The 19,817-nt window shown below is 34.2% G+C and overlaps 1 protein-coding gene across 11 annotated transcripts in view; it reads left to right on the top strand.

Annotated features, from left to right (window-relative positions):
- Positions 1-19,817, top strand: part of SPAG16 (sperm associated antigen 16) — a 1,149,776-nt gene that overhangs the window by 207,488 nt on the left and 922,471 nt on the right. For 8 of the 11 annotated variants that reach the window (XM_077155025.1, XM_077155020.1, XM_077155022.1 and 5 more), the window contains one exon: positions 6,893-7,020. In XM_077155025.1, the coding sequence (XP_077011140.1) occupies positions 6,893-7,020 (128 nt within the window). The other 3 variants (XR_013173027.1, XM_077155029.1, XM_077155031.1) reach the window with 3 other exon arrangements.

The raw sequence follows: 19,817 nt of genomic DNA on the forward strand, positions 1-19,817 counted from the left end.
ATTTAATTTGAAAACTAAAAAGATTAATATAAACATGTGGTAAAATATTTAAATAATAAAGATATGAAATAAAAAGTTCATTCTCTTTTCTCCTCCCTGATGTCTATTTACTACATCCTTAATTAAGCAATGTTAAGATACATACAAACAAATACACATATTTTCTGAAAATGTTTTATATATACATTAGCACTTACCTAGGTGGATCCTTTTTGTTCTTTATAAATATAATGCTTCTATATATATACTGTTCCATATTTGCTTTTTAAAATTTGTAATATATCTTAGAGATAATTCAGGGGTCATATTAAAAATATTTAAAAACAATTAGGCATGGTGCTGGCCAATCTAAATGGATGCTAGCGTAGGGTTGGAGAAAGGCTCTGGAGGCCTCGGGGTGGCTAGGATTACCTGACTTAGTGCATGATGGTATAGAAGTGTGGTAGTGTTAGGTGGTGCCCAGAGAAGGGGCAAGGTTAGTGAGAAGTAAGGGGAGTATACAGTATAGAGGAGGTACTCAGAGTATCAGCTTTTTACCAAGTAGCATAGCTGTCTTTCGATATTTTAATGGCTAACAAGACCATACTGGTGTGGTAGTGTCAAGTAAGCTTTGCATGTTCCTCATTCTAGTTAATGTAGTAGACTAAAGTAGCACTATATTTTTAAAATAAATCGGTGTTCACTGATGTTTTTTGTTAGATTGTTTTTAATTCTAATATTATGAGCAATGCTGCCTATCAAATAACAGAAACAGAAACCACAAAGAAAAGAAATTAAAACAATAAAAAGCAAATGACGGGGTCATTTGATGAACCTTTGTGAAAATTCCTAGTGGTGGAATTGCCAAGACAATGTTCATTTTGATATTTCTACTTTACCCTTTGATGAGGATATATCAGTTTACATTCTCTAAATGTGAGAACAGATTTTTTCCGTATTTTGGCCAAAAGCTGGCTTTAATGTATCATCACATTTTATAATTTTTTTTTCAATTTGATAATGAATGATTGAAGAAATAATCCATTTTTTAGTCATCATTTACTAATAGGTGAAAAACCATTAGATGTAGAGTCATTTGTGTTTAGATCTGTTGCTTGAGTTTGAAGTAACAACCCTTGAATCTGTGTATCCCATTGTAAAATGGAGATACTATAAACTTCAAAGTGATTTTGCCTGGTTTATTATTCCAGGTAAATTTTAGAATAATTTTCTTAGGTTTTTCAGAAATTACATTGAAATTATTATTTTAATAAAATTAAATATTAAAATCAATCTTGTTAAGAATTATCTTTACAATATCTAGTCTTTCTGAATCCTTATTATATGTATATTACATCACATTTTTCATATATTTCTGCATAAAGTGTACATTGCTTTTTTTAGGCTCAGCACATTTCTTGTTAGTGTTATCTTAGGTATATTTTATATCTAATGGTTTCTAGAGTTAATGGAATATTTTTCTTATAGATCTTCTGCACAGTTACTTTATATATGAAATTTACTAAATTTTATAATTTGTACTACATTTATAGTAATATGGCCTCTTTATACTTTTTTTTCTTTTGTCTTCATACATATGGTGGTAGTTAGGTTCAGGTGTCAACTTGGCCAGGTGACCAAGAACTAGGCTATAGAGCCTAGTTCTATAGCTGTGGACATGAGCCAATGGCATGTGAACCTCATCTGTTGCTGATTATATCTGCAGTCAGCTAGGAAGCGTGCCTGCTGCAATGAATGATGCTTGATTTAATTGGTTGGAAGCTTAAATGAGAGAGCTCTATATAGCATAGCCCAAGCAGCTCAGCATACCTCATCTCAGCATTCACAGCTCAGCACTCACAGCTCAGCCCAGGCCTTTGGAGATGCAGAAAGGAATCACCCCAGGGAAAGTTGTTGGAACTCAGAGGCCTGGAAAGAAGGCCAGTAGAGATTGCCCTGTGCCTTCTTATGTAAGAAAGAACCTCAGATGAAAGTTAACTGCCTTTCCTCTGAAGAACTATACATTTTTAACTAAAGCCCCTTTTACTAAAAGCCAATCCGTCTCTGGTGTGTTGCATTCTGGCAACTAGCAAACTAGAACACATATCTTCATTTTATCTATCTATCTAATCATCACAATATCTGAAACGGATCATTTTTAACTCCTCTGTTCCCAAAATTTTACTGCTTGTTTCTGTATCATAGCATCTGCTGTATATTTTTAGTCTAGCTTTTCTCTTTGTTGAGGTTTTACTTTTATGTTTGTCTCCTTTATGAGAATTATGAGTCCTTGGCATGGAAGGTCTGTATTCTACTTATATTTGTAACTAATTTGTACTTATATAGGTAACTAATATAGTGCCTGACACAGAGTAGACCCTCAGATATTGAATCAATTCTTTGCTGAATTGGTCTGGGTAATTCCTATGGATGGTAGTTCAGTGAAAAGCAAAGAACAAGATAGAAATATAGATTACATTCAAATCACACAGAACAGGCCTGGGCTCCCCTTGGGCACTGTAGAAACCTGGGCACTTGAGAGACTTAATAGGAGATCAGATAGCTGACTTGCCTTCTCCACAGAGAAAGATGTAGGGGATACCTAACTGATTTAACACTAAAATGGAGACAGGTACTGTTACAGTTTGCTAAAGCTTCTGGAATAGTATACCACAAATGGATTGGCTTTTACAAAGCAGATTTATTAAATTAAAAGTTACAATTCTAACACCATGGAAGTTTCCAAATGAAGGCATCAACAAGAGGATACCTTCACTGAAGAAAGGCTGATGGCGTCCATGTTCCTCTGTCACATGGGGATGCACATGGTCACATCTGCTGGCCCTTCTCTCCTGGGTTGGTTTGAAAATGGCTCACTCAACTCCTGTGGGTCCTTCTGGCTTCTGCTGGGGTGTTTTCTCTCTTAACTTCTTTAAACTATCTGTGCTCTCATAAAGACTCCAGCAAGTGGATCAAGACTCACCCTGAATGGGTGGGGTCACATTTCCATGGAAACAACCTAATCAAAAGATCCCACCTAATAATAGGTCTGCCCCCACAAGACTGGATTTAAATAATATAGCTTTTCTGGGGGTACATACAGTTTCAAAGCAGTACATGTACCCTTCAGGTATTTTAACCTTTGATTATAAACAGCAAGACTATATTAAATCCTGACTGATAGTGAGGCAAAACAGATCAGGGGCTGCTTTTAGTACTTCTACAATGACAGGTAGCTAACATTTAATTGAATATGGAGCTGAAACTTTAACAGGTAAGGTCATACTAAAATCTAGTATTCTGCTTTAAACAATATCTCAGGAGGATATTAAACTTGGAATTTTGATCGACAGTTATTTTATAATAAATCAGAGTATGAAATAAGTTATAATGAATTTATTAATCAGTTAAAATTAACATGTGCCACTAATTGCAACAATAATAAAAATAACTACAGAAAAAGCTAATGTTTCCTAATGAGTTACTTGGTGCCAAGTATGTAATGAATACTTTACAGAGATTATCTCACTTTAATCCTGACAGCAGCCTATGAAACAGCTATGATTTTGTTGAATTTGACAGCTAGGGAAAATATGACTGTTCTGGTTTGCTAGCTGCCAGAATGCAATATACCAGAAACAGAATGGCTTTTAAAAGGGGGAATTTAATGAGTTGCTAGTTTACAGTTCTAAGCCTGAGAAAATGTCCCAATTAAAACAAGTCTAAAGAAATGTCCAATCAAAGGCATCCAGGAAAAGATACCTTGGTTCAAGTAGGCCGATGAAAATCAGGGTTTCTCTCTCAAGTGAGAAGGCACATGGCGAACACAGTCAGGGCTTCTCTCTCAGCTGGGAGGGCACATGGTGAACACGGCATCATCTGCTAGCTTTCTCTCCTGGCTTCTGGTTTCATGAAGCTCCCCGGGAGGCGTTTTCCTTCTTCATCTCCAAAGATCATTGGCTGGTGGACTCTCTGCTTCGTGGTGCTGCAGCATTCTCTGCTCTCTCTGAGTCTCTCATTCTCCAAAATGTTTCCTCTTTTATAGGACTCCAATAAACCAATCAAGACCCACTCAAATGGGTGGAGACATGTCATCCCATAATCCAGTTTAACAACCATTCTTGACTAAATCACATCAACCAGGGAGATGATCTCATTTCAGTTTCAAATATACAGTATTGAATAGAGATTATTCTACCTTTATGAAATGGGATTTATATTAAAACATGGCTTTTCTTAGGGGGCATGCTTCCTTTCAAACCAGCACAGTGATTTAGAGAGTTTGTTAAATAGCTTGTCCAAGTTCACACATCAGTATGTGGTATAGTTGAATCACTAAGGGAACCCCTGGTTTTCAATCCTGGGTGAGTTTTTAACAACAGGGGGACCATTAACTCCTTAGCTTAAACCTTTGAATTTATTAGTAAATTGGTTTGGGGTGTTGTTTTATATTTAAAAGCTTAGCTTTGACCTTGAAATGTAATTTGTCACTACAGAGATATGGTAAAGTTTATATCACTTCAAAGAGTATTTTCAGATTTATTTTACTTCTGTCCTCTATGCATTGCTCTCATTACATATGCCTCTTTTACTTCAGGGAGTCTATCCATTTAATTGTCTATAGTCTGTGGAACGTTTCAGCGTACAGGCTGGTTGATATTGGGGTTTTATGTGTTGTCTCTGCAGGTCCATCTATGTTGTGATAGGGTTAGTATTACTAGAGCGTTGCTGTTATTGTTGTGAATGTTCTTTTAAATAGCTGTTCAGTTATTACTTTTTCCTCTGTTGTTTTCAGTTATAACAAATGGGCTGTAGGCTTAGCTAAGTTTTACTGAATGTCTCATTTTATTAGTTTTATATGACAATTAGCTTAAAAGTGTTTGTAAAAACTGCTGTAGACATTAAATTTATGGTTATTAATATTTTCATTTAGTAAAAAAATTACAAAAGACCAGATTCTCATCCATCTTGAAATATTTTCCAACATAATAATTTACCCTTGAAAATTTTTGTCATTTACCTTATGACAAAAGTCATGAACATTTAATTCAGAAAAAAGATATATGCATACTATAATATATAGAAAAATATATAATATAAAATATATAAATATAGAATATAAATATAAAATATAATTTAATTATATAGAAGTAGATATGTAAAATATATAGTATAAATATATACTACAATATGTGTCTATGTGTGCGATTTGTGTTTATATGTTTTATGTATATGGATATGTATACACATCATTGAAAAGGGTGTGAATTCTACACAATACTATAAAACTATCAGGAATATAAATTGGTATAACATTTCTGAAGAGCAATCTATCAAGAGACAGTGTTTTTCTGTTAATTTTTATTCTATTTAAATTATCAATTATTTGTACTTATAGAACTGTGTATTGAGGAAATAATCAGTGAAGTATGTATTTATAGATAGAACACTCTGTGCATAGTATTGATAATAATAAGGGAACACACATAGCTAAATGGTTAAATAAACACACCATTCAACTTTTTTTCTTCCATGGTTTCATGATATAAAAACACAGTGAAAAAGAATATTAAATGAAAAAATGGAGGATGGGGGTGGTGCAAGGGTAGTTCCATGGTAGAATTCTTGCCTGCCATGTGAGACCTGGGTACGATTCCTGGCCCATGCACATCCCCAAAACAAAACAAACAAGCAAATAAAAGACACAAAGGAAAAAACAAAAATTCAACAAATGGTACTGCAATAAGGGGATAGTCACATAGAAAAAGAATAAAATGTGACCTCTGCCATTCAGCATACAAAGAATAAAAAATGGAGGATGGAAGATGAAGTATGATCCCAATTTTATAAAAAATGAGAGAGAGAGAGAACAAATTCAGTAATTAAACAGAGGAGTTAATTATATGGGTGATGAGAATAAGATTGGTTTTAAGTGATTTTCTTTATAAAATTTGGAAATGCATGAAATTTCTACACAAATATGTATTGCATTTTTAATCAGAAAAAACTATTTCAGTTATGACAATTGGCTTTGTCATTTTCTAGTTCTGAAGGAGAGATAAAAGAATTTATTAGAATATACGTACATGAGGGCAAGACTTTTTTTCTGTTTGCTCCCTGATGGATTCCCCATGTCTAGAATCATGTTTTGGATTCTTTTTATATTAAATCAGTGAATGCACAAAAACTCTGTCTCTAAAGGCAATTTTACAGACTTAACTATTAGGCGATTGATACTCCCTTTTCTTGTAGAGTGAAGCAATTAATCCCTCTATCATTAAATGTAGACACTACTTTCTCATGTACTGAAAATGATCAAAGAAATGAATTTTAGAATTTGCTTGAGAGGGAGAATAGTGAGGTAGATGTGAATTCCAAGATATGTGTAATTGAAAGTGATTATGATCAAAATCTTTTAACTTCAGTATCTTTAAATTTGTCTTCTACAGATTTAAACATGAAAACAATAATTAATCAATTAACATATCACCATTTGTTACCAAATGAAAGCATTTATTGCTCACAATTTATAGAAGACAAAATGGTATAAGAAAAACAGACCTTGCTGCCATTACTTTTGGGGCTGGAAAGCTTATTGGAAGTGACAATTGATCAGTAATATGAGACAATGCTATATGTCCTTCTTTGGAATTAAAAAGGAGATGTTTTCAATTAATTTCTAATAAATAGTGTGTGGCTTAAAATAAAAATTGGTTACATATAGTACATACCTTACCTATATGTTTCTATTTTTTGCATATTTACTAAAAACTAAAATATGGAATGAATGACTTAAAAATAAGTCCTGGTGGAATAGTATAATAATGTTTATGTTGTATTTCGTGCTAAATAATACAGAATGTCAGTGTGTATTATAGTTAACACTGAGTTTTCGCTTTATTTTTTTCTCTAGGATTCAAAATTTCCCATAGTTATGCAACCAAGTCCAAACCTGTATTTAAGTAAAGAAAATCTTTGTCCATCAAAATTTGACTACAAGCTGAATAACATTTTTAGACTACATGAACTTCCAGTGAGCTGGTAGGACTCTTGATGTTTTCACTAATACCTTTAAGATTTTATCATTATGTCTAAATGGGACGATCTTATAGCCATTAGTGGTGGAAGTGGTTTGTTCTTAGCTTGTTTATAAATTACTACTCATAACAGTGAAAGTATGTGCTTATAGGTACTACAATAATCTTAAAGCTAATTTGTTTAGGCACTTGCTGGCAGTACAGACTGAGTGCAATTTTGTGCTTATTTATTGTAGAGTTTAGATTGAATTTTCAACTTAATATGATGCATGAATCATTTTTAGAGAGTTTGTAGAATCTATTTTAAAGATAAAATGTGTGCAACTAGGTATTTCATTTGTTTTCCTCACCAGTTTTCAATGTGTGTTTTCCCCCCATAAACAGATCCCCCTTTGTATTTATTTTGAGGACTACAAATTGGCAAACTGTAATGACACCCGTTTCAATCGTATTTTATTATTACTCAGCATTTATTAAATGCGTAGTTTTTCATGAATCTTCATGTTTATATTCATAGGAAATGTAAATTTTGTAAAATTTAGAGTACTATTATTGAAATTTTCTTAGAAAAATTCTGAGGGAATCTGTATGTATACATTCTGTAATATAGTTCCATGATACAGTAAGATTTTAGTAAGTGGTCAGCTGTTCTTGATATTCATGGATACATCATTTTGATTATGGTTCAGGTAAGTAATATTATTTTCTGGCATTTTTTTTCATATAATCCCAAATTTATGTCAATGATCTTCAAGAACTCTAAGAATTGTACAAAATGTATGGCAAGCCTTGGGTAATTATTCCTGTACTTAAGTTAATAAAGACTAATGTCTCAGAATAGGATGGCAGTCAATTTTAATAATTTACATAAAGTTTACCTGTTGAGAGTTGTTTTTTTGCAAAACTTCCTTTTCTGTTGATGGCTGTATGTGTACTCATTTCTAAATCCTATTATTTTGATTAATTCCTGGCTGCAGGAATATTGTCCATGGTTTATTAATTTAGAACATGGTAAATACGGTCTTATCTGTTATGACCAAAACTAGTAGGTAAGTGAATTGAAATAATCTGTTAATAAAGAGAACTGTAAATTATACATTGATACCTTAAGTATTCTATTTTAGCCTGAACATGTGCATGTGCTTTCATGTTAGTCTTTTGATGTAAAGCCATGTTTTTTTTTTTTAATTTATCTGCTGATTGGAATTCTACATCATGTTTATTGCGTAAGCTACACCAATAATGCATTATCTATTTGATTCTTTCGATTTCAATTTGATTTTTTTTTCACTGAAGCAAGAACTTTGAACACTTGGAAGATGATCTCATCACCTTTCCATAGCATTATTTTAATTTTCATTGAAAGTAATTCTCTTATCACACCCACGTTTCAACACCTTAATTAATCTTTAATTACATTACAATAATAAACACAACTGTGTTGTGTTGTTTAGAGGGACTAAGGGGAAAGCTTCTATTTTTTAAATATAATTATTTATTTATTTTAAACATAACAATGTATAAACATGAACATTCTTACCATTAAATCATTTCATTCTTGGCATATAAACAATAACTCACATTATCATCACAGAGTTGTATATTCATCACCACGATCACCTCTCAGAACATTTGCATCAATCCAGAAAAAGAAATAAAAAGAAAAAAGAAAAAAATTTATTTTAACATTTGTTCCCTCTATTATTTATTTTTAATCCACATGTTTTACTCATCTGTTGATTAGGTAGATAAAAGGAGCATCAGACACAAGGTTTTCACAATTACACAGTCACATTGCAATAGCTATATCATTATACAGTCATCTTCAGGAAACATGGCTACTGAAACACAGCTCTACATTTTCAGGCAGTTCCCTCCAGCTTCTCCATTACACCTTAACTAAAAAGGTGATATCTATATAATGCTTAAGAATAACCTCCAGGATAACCTCTCAACTCTGTTTGGAATCTCTCAGCCATTGACATTTTATTTTGTCTCATTTCACCCTTCCCCTTTTGGTCAAGAAGGTTTTCTCTTGACCCAGCTCATTCTAGGATTTCTGTCCCATGTTGCCAGGAAGAGCCACACCCCTGGGAGTCATGTCCCTCATAGAGAGGGGGAGGGCAGTGAGTTTGCTTGTCGTGTTGGCCGAGAGAGAGGCCATATCTGAACAGCAAAAGAGGTTCTCTGGGGTGACTGTTAGGTCTAATTTTAAGTAAGCTTAACTTATCCCTTGCGGAGTTAAGTTTCATATGAACAAACCTCAAGATTGAGGGCCTGTTGCTTTGGTTGTCCCCCCGCTTGTGAGAATATCAGGAATTCTCCACTTGGCAAAGTTGAATTTTCCCCCTTTCTCACCATTCCCCCAAGGGGACTTTGCAAATACTTTTTTATTCACTGTTCAAATCACTCTGGGGTTTATTGGGGCATCACTCTGGACAAACCTACAAAATCTCATGCCCTATTCAAGTTTCCACATACTTATGGTGTTCAGTTAAGCTGTCTGCATAAATTATATTAGGAAATGTACTAGTCAAAATATAAATTTTATACCAAATAAACATATTTTGCTTTAGTCTCACACATTGTTAAAGTTTTAAAATATGAATTACCATCTATTTTCAACACCCTGAAATATTGACATTCCTTTGTTCTTCCTCAAGCAAAAGCATTTTTAAATTTGTACATTTAGTCACTATCGTTATATACTCTAGGCATTCCTAGATTATACCATCTCAGTCTTTATCATCTATCAGAAAATCTTCTATTAAATGAAAATGTGAAGAAGAGAAAGAAGGAAACATTTAGTGCTAGTCAAAGACAAAATCTGACTCTCAGTTTACATTATTTTCAGCCTTTGGAAAGACAACTGCCCTGATAACTATTACTGCCACCCAGGGAATTCTTTCTGTCACATTCTGCACTGGTTAGCCCATTAGGAAAGAAGGTTCTAACATTGGGTTAGGCAGTAGAAAAATGAGAAAGATAATCACTAGTCTTCTAGGGTAGCATACCTTAAAGGAAAATTAAGCTCTGATTTTGGTACAGGTTGTTGGGCCTCACTTTGTCTTCTTCATTGCTAATTTGTCTCAGGTTCTGCCTCTTTATACATCCATTTTTTTTCTTCCAAATGTTCCTCTCCCACTTACTTCATTCTACTTTTTTCTATCAAACTTTAACTAGCCATGGTATAGAATTCAATTTTATATTTTAATGCTTCTGAAATAGTGTCATATTCTCTATTCTTAATTTTAAAAGCAGATCAATTTAGCAGTCCCCTTCCCCCCAAAGTCTTAGTACTTAAAAAACCTTTAATAAAAGTTTATTGACCCAATTATATGTTATTTAGAAAAAGAAATAGTTTTGTTTAAGTTGCCTGAGTTTATTTATTTATTTTGATATAATAGTCATTTATCATCATTGGAAACAAAGTTCTTCATATATGGTATATAGGATTCTTAACTCCATCAAAATAATAATGATAATAATAATAATAGTGATGATAATGATAAAAAGAATATCAATGACAACTGTTTTACTAAACATGTATGAGTGCCAGCATTCAGCTGTTTTATGCACAGTATTTCTGACCTTGATATTTCTGTTAGAAAGCTGTTAATATTCCCATTTCACAAAAAATAAAAATAAAAATGAGGTTCAGAGAGCTGAGAAGCAGAGAAAGAATTTTGTCAGGTCTGATTAACTCAAAAGTGAATTATAAAGCAGTGAATAAGCCACACTTTTGGCTTTTTCAAAGCCAAATTTTGCCTCTAATATACAACTATATGACTGATATGTTCAGCCAAATTCCTCTTTTTTGTTTTCCCTAAAAAGCATTGTCTAAGATAGTTTCTTTAACGTAAAAATAAAATAATTCATAAAATTGCAGTTAAGTGTGGAATTCATTAATTATTTATTCATCTCTGGAAAATACAGATTCATCAAAATGTATTGTTTTTACTATTTTTTTAACTGTCATAATAAAATAAATGCATATTGAATTCAAGATAATTTAGAAATTCTGAAAGTCTTACTAATTTGCACTTTCATAGAGGGCAATTTCTTAGGTTGAAGAACCAGAAGGATTTTAATTCAGATTAGATAAGAGTTTTTAAACTATATATTAGGTGGTTGTCTTTCTCCTACTGTTAAAGATGGTCCTGTCAGCCTAGAAAATGTTCTCTAGTAACTTATTAATTAAAATAAAGAAGTCACTTTCTTGTCTCTCCAACACCCTATTCTCAATTTTTTCACCACTCAGCTGCAGTCAGTACAGCAGTCTACTTTTGCCTTTCCTCTCCCGACCTCTGTTATTAGCATATCATGGATTCTGGTTTTCCTGTTGGCATTCAGTCTCATCCCTTTTACTATCTTAATTTAGCTGTTCCTCCTTTGACAGACTACAGATTGTTAGTTTGGCCCCAGGCTCAACCCCTGTGCTTCAGGCTTCATCTTTTTAGAAGAAACCACATTCTTTCAGGTGGCATCTCCATTCTCAGGCTTTAAATGTTCTTTATATGCTGACAATTCATAGTGGTAACTCTACCCTTGACTTCTCCCCTGAGCTTGAATATCTAGTAAATTTCTCCAAATTACCATGTCCAAAAAGAGCTTTTTGTTTACCTCTAAAAAAAACCGGGGCTTCTCCTAACTTCCCCATTTTATCAAGAGCACCATTGTATGTGAATTTACTCAGGCTAAACGTTTAGGACTTGTTTTGGCTCTTCCTCCAAACTGCACCATTAAATTTACCAGTAAGTCTCTTAGATTTGCTCCTCGAGAATATATTTAAAACTTTTTTACTTCTGTCTTTCTTAGTGTGATCATCTTGTGTTTTTGCCCAAGTCTACTAATTCACCCACCTGACCTCACAATAATTCATTCATTTCACAATACTCAAACGTATCTTTTAAAGTGTAAATCAGATCATAACATTCCCCACATTAAATATAGTAATGTCTGCCCCTTGTTTTAAAATAAAATCTAAATTTCTCAGCCCACCAAATGCTGCAAATTGAGAAATCTGCCTATCTCTTTGGCCGTATCCCTGCCTGCAATCTCTCTCGTCTAGCCCAGTCAGTTTATAGTAGCCTTCTGCCTCTTCTGCAAATATGCCACACTTATTCTTGCCTCGGGGTCTTTATACTAATGCTTCCCTCTACCTGCAGTGTTACTTCCTTAAATTTTGCATGTCTGACTCATTCTCCCCATCCCCCATCTCAGCTCACCTGTCACCTCCTCAGAGAGGCAATTCTTGAAATATATAATATTTTATCTCTCACTCATCTACTCTTTTAGTCACATTGCTTTATTTTATTTCCTTCATGGTTTTTGGTATTCACGTGACAAAAATTTTAAAGTATTTTATGAAAAAAAAGGAACATTAAATATTAGTGTTTCCTTAATTTTATGTGTGATGGACACTGATTAGATGTGTACCAATTTCCTCTTTCTGGGCCTGCTGGAAAATTATATTTCCCAGTCTTTAATGCAGTGGGTTTGGTCATGTGGTGAATTCTGACCAAAGAAAGTCTGTACCACTTTCTGGCCTAAGCCCTAAGGAGATTCTCTGCTCTCTCTATCCTCATCCTCATGGCTGGAATCAAAGGGCTTTGAAAATAATGAACATACATCAGACAAAGAACATGGAGTAAGCTATCGCTTGGAGGACAGCTCCCCAACCCACATTAAGCTTTGCCAGAGGTAACACTTTAATTGCCCAGACTAATGCAGTATATTTTTGTGAAAATAGATTAGATTAGAGAGACTGTATTAAAAAAAAGGTAATTTAACAAAAGAAGAAAGGTTTGAAAGTACTTTCACATTCACATATTTATTCAATAAAATTTACTGAGCACTTTTTAGGCAAATTGAGCACTTGCCAGGTTCTATTCTAGTCCATGCTCTCTGTTGCCAGGAAACTTACATACAGTAAGGGGAGGCAGATGTTAAGTTAATAATGAACATATACATGATGTAGTATGTTTTACGGCTGTAAGTACTATAAAGAAAAATAAACAGTACAGAGGGAAATGGAATGCAACACATGGTCAAGCTTAAAGAGGGTGGCCAGGGTTTTTTTGCAAAGGTGGCATTTGATGAAAACTTAACGGAGGTTTTTTTTCAGGGGGTAAGACATGCAAAAAACTGGGGAAGAGAATTGGAATCAGAAGTAAAAGCAAATGCAAAGCCATCCAAATGAATTTATAGTAATTGTAAGCATACATTTTAATGAGGTATTTATCTTTTTGGGTGTCTTCCATGAGTAAATATATCATCTAATTAAGAGATTAGATTTTCAATTTATTTAGATCGTCTTTAGTGTGTTGCATGTATCTATCTTCATCTCTAAACTAAGTTTAGACACTTTGGATTTGTTAAGCAGCTGTCAATTTACAGAAGTTGTTCTGAGTTATATTGGAGGCTCAATTTACAGCTAAAATTATGGAATGGCCTTTTCATTGGTCACAGATGATGTACAGAACACTTTCAATTCCAGTGTCTCATAGATTAGAGAGAGACAAAACAGTTGCCTTTCTGGGGCTATAACCATTTTTCATTTTGTTTTAATTATCTAGATCCATAGTAATAACAACAGTGACCTACAAGAAGGCATTGGTGGACATACTATAAATATATTGAGCAATTATATGTAGTGCTAACAATACACTGAATCTTACCTATTAATTAAGCTTGGTAAAAAATGAAACTCTGCTTGTTTCCTTTAGGGTGTAGTTTAAATTTTTTTAAAAAAAAGGTATTTAGTTTTTTGCATAAAACTTTCTGGAATATATTATTATGATAAGTCAAGTATATTTCCATGAAAGGGCAATGTAATTATAAGATCCCAGTAAATATGGAAAACATCTCTCACTCCAACTTCTTCCTGGAAGAACTTGTAGAGTCTGTTAGATCACAGTGAGAAATTTGGATTTTATTTTAAAAGAAAGGAAAAATGTTATTTATTTAATATTCTAGAAAATACAGGTATCTCCTTATTACCTACTCTATAATAGGAAGGGAAAGGGGATTTACAAGCAACGATTAATCTCTGTAATGCAGATTATCAAAGAGGATGGTTTAAGGCAAACAACAGTGTAATTATTTTTCTCTCAAACTGCATAATATTTACACATTTACTCATAATTTACTTCAAATAATGAGAGGTGGCAAGAATTTATGAGGTACTTGTAAACAATAGTTCCATCGATTTATGCCGTTATTGTTGGGTTGCCATAACCTAAACTTCACAAGCCCTTGTCTCTTTAGTCCATGGTAAAATCAATACATGTAGAATAGCATTCTATCATTTATTTTTGTCCTGCTGTTCACAACCATAGGGTGAATGGGTTGTAAACACCAGTACTTGAGCTGTTGGGCTAAATCTTAAATACACTTTAGCAAATTTTTATATGGCTATGACTGGGATAGTCATAGTGACTATAGTCACTATGATAGTGACGATAACTATTGACACAAAATACCTCATAAAATAAGACATTTCTACCTGCATATCTTGGGGTCACTTCAAACCTAGCATGTCTCAAAGCCAATTCCTTTTTTCTACCACTCCTTTCCCATAACCTAAACCTCCTTTTTGGTTAGTGTTATTATCATCCTTATAGTCACTTAAGATGAACTGTGAATTTTTATTATGTCCTCCTTACCACTTATCACATTCTGTCACTTAGGTCTGTTTATTCTATATCCACAATTAGTTGTTCATTCATTCACTTCTGTCAAAGTGCTTTATCATCTTTCACTTACATTCCCTTAAAAGCTTCCTACTGGTTTCTCTGCTTTCAACTGTTCCCCTGACTCAAATTTATCCTTCCTGTGGCCATTACAGTGATCTTTCCAAAATGGAGATCTGTTATCTTATGTTTTAAAATCTTTGATTGTTTTCCCAATCCAGCTCCAACATTTTTTTCTTTCCCCTACACCTATTATGCTCTCTACTCATTGAAAACTCCTTTCACATGTTCATGTTGGCTCAGCTTCCTTTTGGCTGGAATACATTTACCTCCCTTTTCCATTTGGCAGATACTCAAGTTTCCTAAAATATACCCCTCTCCCCAAATCAAACCTCGTTTTTGTTCTCTTGGTACTAGATCCATAATATAGAGGATGCATAATATAGGGGTGCATAGAACAGATCATATTGAATTCCAATTATTCATTTAATGTGTATGTGTCCAAACCCTGCAGTAAGACCTCTTGAGGATAGAAATCATGTGATTCTCAAAATTGCGAATAGTCTCTTGAAGATAAAAGGTGCCCAATATATATTAAAGAAATGAGTGTATGAGTTGAGTAAAACTACTATTTGTTGTTGTCGTCCTTTAGCCACATTTTTCAGAATGTATAATCTACTTATGATCTAGGTATCACATTGTAATGATTAGGTTTATGTGTCAATTTAGCCAGGTAATGGTGCTCAGTTGTCTCAGCTGATTGCACCTATGACTGATTACATGTACAATCAAGTAGGAAGAGGGTCTTCAGCAATGTGAGACATTTAATCCAATTAATTGGAGGCTTTTAAAGAGGTGATGACTTCAGCAGTCAGAAGAGAGAATTTTCATCTCTACTTTCGCCAGCCAGCCTCTCTGGGGAGATTCATCAAAAACCTTCATTGGAGTTGCCAGTGTACAGTCTGCCCTGTGGAATTTGGACTTGTGCATCCCCATGGTTGCATGAGACACTTTTATAAAAATCTCGTATTTATAGATATCTCCTGTTGGTTCTGTTTTGCTGGAGAATCCTGACTAATATATACCCAATGTCACATTGTCTTTTAAAATAAATTTGGCTTGAATATCTAAAGATTTCTGTGAATATCTGTGATCTTATGCTCTAGATATTTTAAGCTAATTTTACTCCTCATAGCATAGGCATAATTTGCCTACTCTGAGCAAAAAGGGTAGCTATAAACACTACTCTCACCATAACAAGACTTACTTCTGACATGCGCTCAAGGCTCCCAGGTTCTCTCATATTCAGTAGTAAGTATAAAGAGATCCCTTTGTTATAACCTATCTTATTTGCCTGAGTTTTTCTGGGTTTCTTACTCTAGCTTTTCTGTATCCTCAACATTTAGCATCTCATGTCATATGGGTTTTGTTCTCTCAGTTTCCAGAATATGTTTTTCTAAGTCTTCCTAAGAACCTCAATGGATACCAGATTCTACTCAAGTCACACCAGTTGGACTGCATTTTCCCTGCTCCCTCCAAACTCACCCTAAGGCCAGACATAACATCAGGGCTCTGGGTCTCACTATTTCAGTGATAAAACGAAGCACAGAAAAAAAAAAAAATATATATATATATGTATCATTTTATTTCCAGTATGCTTAGAACACTAGCACCTGGCACTTGGTAGGCATTTATTACCCAATTGTTGAAAGAATGAAGAAAATCAAGGGGAGAAAAGCTGTTTATTCCAATTTAATATCACTTATTTTCCTCCCCTGTATTTTAGCAATGTGAAACAACTGTTTTCTTTATGGTAGCAGAAATTGTCACAGATACCATAATCTTGAATTTACCCAGAGTGATATTCCTGCATGTTTCTCTCAGAAAAATGTCAATAGGTACCTACATAGGGATTTAAACCCTGTAGTTTCATGACAGTTCTTGCTTCTAATCATATCAGAGCAATGTCTGGAGTAATGAGGACTATGGTTATGACAGGGAATGTAGGCTTTTCCTATACAAATGCACGTGTAGTTTTAGGGAGGTATGGGAGACTTTTCCCATAGGTATAGAGGTAGTGATAAATTTCTGATCACAATGTGGAGTCCTAAATAGCCTTTCAAAGTTAGCTTGTGGTATCTGTGACAATTTCTGCTGTCATTGCTGATGTGCAGGTTTTATAATTTTCATTTTATTCCTCAAAAGGCATAACAAATGAATAGTAAGTTAGGTATTATTACCTTGATTTATTAATAAAATTTGACATTTCTTAAGTTGATAATATGAACTATATGAGAAATTGCAATCAATGAATAAAAATGGTACACCTGTTTTACATTATATATTTAATGAAACTTAACCAAGATACCATTACTTTTATTTCTAAACATTTGTAGCTTTTCCTTCTAGTATTTTATTCTGTAAAAATGTTGTCAGGGAACTTGATCACCTCTCCAACCTTTTGTCCCTACACACTATACTATAGACGTTTCAGCAACTAGAGCTCTCCAAAACTTAGTGGCTTAAACCAAAAGATACTAGATTATTTCTCATGCTTCTGTGGGTTGACTGGACTCAGCCAGGTTGTTATTCTCTTCTCATGGCTCAGCTGACATCATTCACTCTGTTGCACTCAGCTGGTGGCTGGGCAGGGTATGAATTCAAGAAAACTTACCGGCAAGTTTGGAGTCTTGATCTTCTCCTCTTTGTCCCCTTTCCTAGTAGTATCTCATTCTCTAGGACCTCTTTACATAGGTTTTCTTTTTATCTTTGACTTTCTCTATTTCTCTCAGTGTGTTCTCTCTTCTTCTCTCTTTATCAGGACTGACTGGACTGCCTTACAATTTGGTAGCTGGTTTCCAAAAGTTAGGAAGCAATAGTTTCTGCTCCTCTTAGTGCCTGGGCCTATAAGGGCCCACAATGGAGTTTCTTATTTTGTTCTGTTGTTCAAAGCAAGTCATAAAGGCACTCCAGATGCAAGGAGAGGGAAATGGGCACCTCTTGATGGATGAAGTGGCGCGTACATACAGTGAGGGCAGGAATTGGTAGTGGCCATTTTTGGAAACTATCTATCCCACCAACCATACTGAACTTAATTAACTTCATTCACATTATCCTTTGTCTTGCTATCAAACTCTGAACAATCTATTCTAACTGTCTATGTCACTTATATTCACAGTTGTCACACCCTTTAAGAAGCCTTCCCTGACCCAACACAGTTGGATTACCGCTACCTCCCGTGTGATCCCACAGAGTGATAGTCATTTTCTGTCAAGTCGTATATTGCGATAGCCTACTTAATATCTGAATATTTGAATATCCTACTGGATATCAGCTTCTTTGGGGAAATAACCAGGCCTTCTTCACCAGAGCATCCTTATGTATAATATAGCTAGTAAAACAGAAGATATTTTAAGCATAGTTGTTGAAAGAATGAATGAATGAATGAGCTAATTTCTAGAAAAGGAAGAGTCTGCAGATTTTCTTTCCAGGTCATGCACTAGAGATGGGTCAAATATGGAAGGTTTTTGAGGACTCTTCTGATATGAGTTAACCAATTTTTCCAAACTTAGATATCATTTTTTCTTAATCACACACCCTTTTCCATGAAGTATTGGTATCACATATGTACAATATATACTGTATTCCTGTTTATATACTGTAACCATTTGGGGGCCACAACTTATTGTATTGTATAATATATTTTGCATCTCTTCCCTAAGAACCAAATTTTGTCTTCTTGGAGGACACTGTAGCCCTCACTGACAATATATAAGTTAAGCATTTTGAGTGTTGATTCCTTCAGAAAGGAGACTGGGTTTTCCTTTTTGGCCACACTCACTCTGTACTATGCAGTCTTGTTTTCACAGTGTTTTAGGTTCCTTCAATATAATTATAAAAATATCATGTTGACATATTACCTTAGAATGTACTGAAAAGACATCACTTTAAGAGAATATGTGACAGTGCAGAAACTGCTCCCATTGACCCGTACCACCCTATCTCCCCATCAGGTATGACTGTGCCCATAAGGCAGCCTACACGTTCTAAGGTGAGATTGATATTTTCATATTAGAGAAGCCTTCATGAAAAGGCTAAGGAACCATTCATGGGAGCCATAGGGAGTGCTACAGGAAAACCTGAGGGACAAAGAATTCCAACTTACCTTTACTTGTGAGATTTTCTCTTAGTCTAATGCTATTCTTAAAATAAAAATCATAAAATTAAAAAAAAACAATTTATGACAAGAAATAAGGGGGGATTGGTAAATGGGAAGTAAAATAATAAAGTCTAGAATTTTAAGAGATTAATATTTTTTAAAAAATGTGATAATAGAAGCATAAAATCATTGAAGTCCACAAAAGGAAAAAAAAAAAAAGAAATAATGAGAGGTATTAAAATACAATAAAGCAATGATACATAGGCCTGAAAATAGGAGCCAGCAAATAAAATACTTAAACTAAAGGATTAAAAATGAGAATGGCTTTCAAAGTAAAAATGAATGCAACTACAGGTATTTGTAATATGTTAGATAAACACCAAAAACATATGTTAGAAGAAGGTAAAGAAGATCAGGTACAAATAGGGAAGCTAAAGATAAAAGAAATACTTAGTGAAGCAATTGAAGTTAAAAAAAAAGGAGTAATTTAAAACAACTAGCAAAAATCAAATCAATTGGAGATACTAAAATTAAATGGGGCGGGCAGCGATGGCTCAGTGGCAGAATTCTCACCTGCCATGCTGGAGACCCAGATTCATTTCCCGGTGCCTGCCCATGTGAAAAAAATAAAATAAAAAAAAAAAAGGTAAACTCCTGGGTTATAAAATTGCATATATCTGTAATGATGTAAGAAAACAAGATAGAAAAATGGGAAATGGGGGGGTGGTAGTAAAAACTCAAAGCTGAGGGCTAGCAAGGATGAAGCCTAGCTCAACGACTCTTTGCCATCGCTCTGGATGTGTATTTCTGTAAGAGCCTCTGAGCAAACAGTCATTTTACTCTCATTCTGACCTTGTGTCCCACCTGCCAGTGAGACACAGACTTGCCCATTTTGTCAAGAAATTCTGGCCCTTCAGAAGTCTCTGTGGCAAAGTGCTCACTACCTTA

The sequence above is a fragment of the Tamandua tetradactyla genome, chromosome 3 (genome assembly GCF_023851605.1).
Source record: "Tamandua tetradactyla isolate mTamTet1 chromosome 3, mTamTet1.pri, whole genome shotgun sequence".
NCBI lineage: Eukaryota > Metazoa > Chordata > Mammalia > Pilosa > Myrmecophagidae > Tamandua > Tamandua tetradactyla.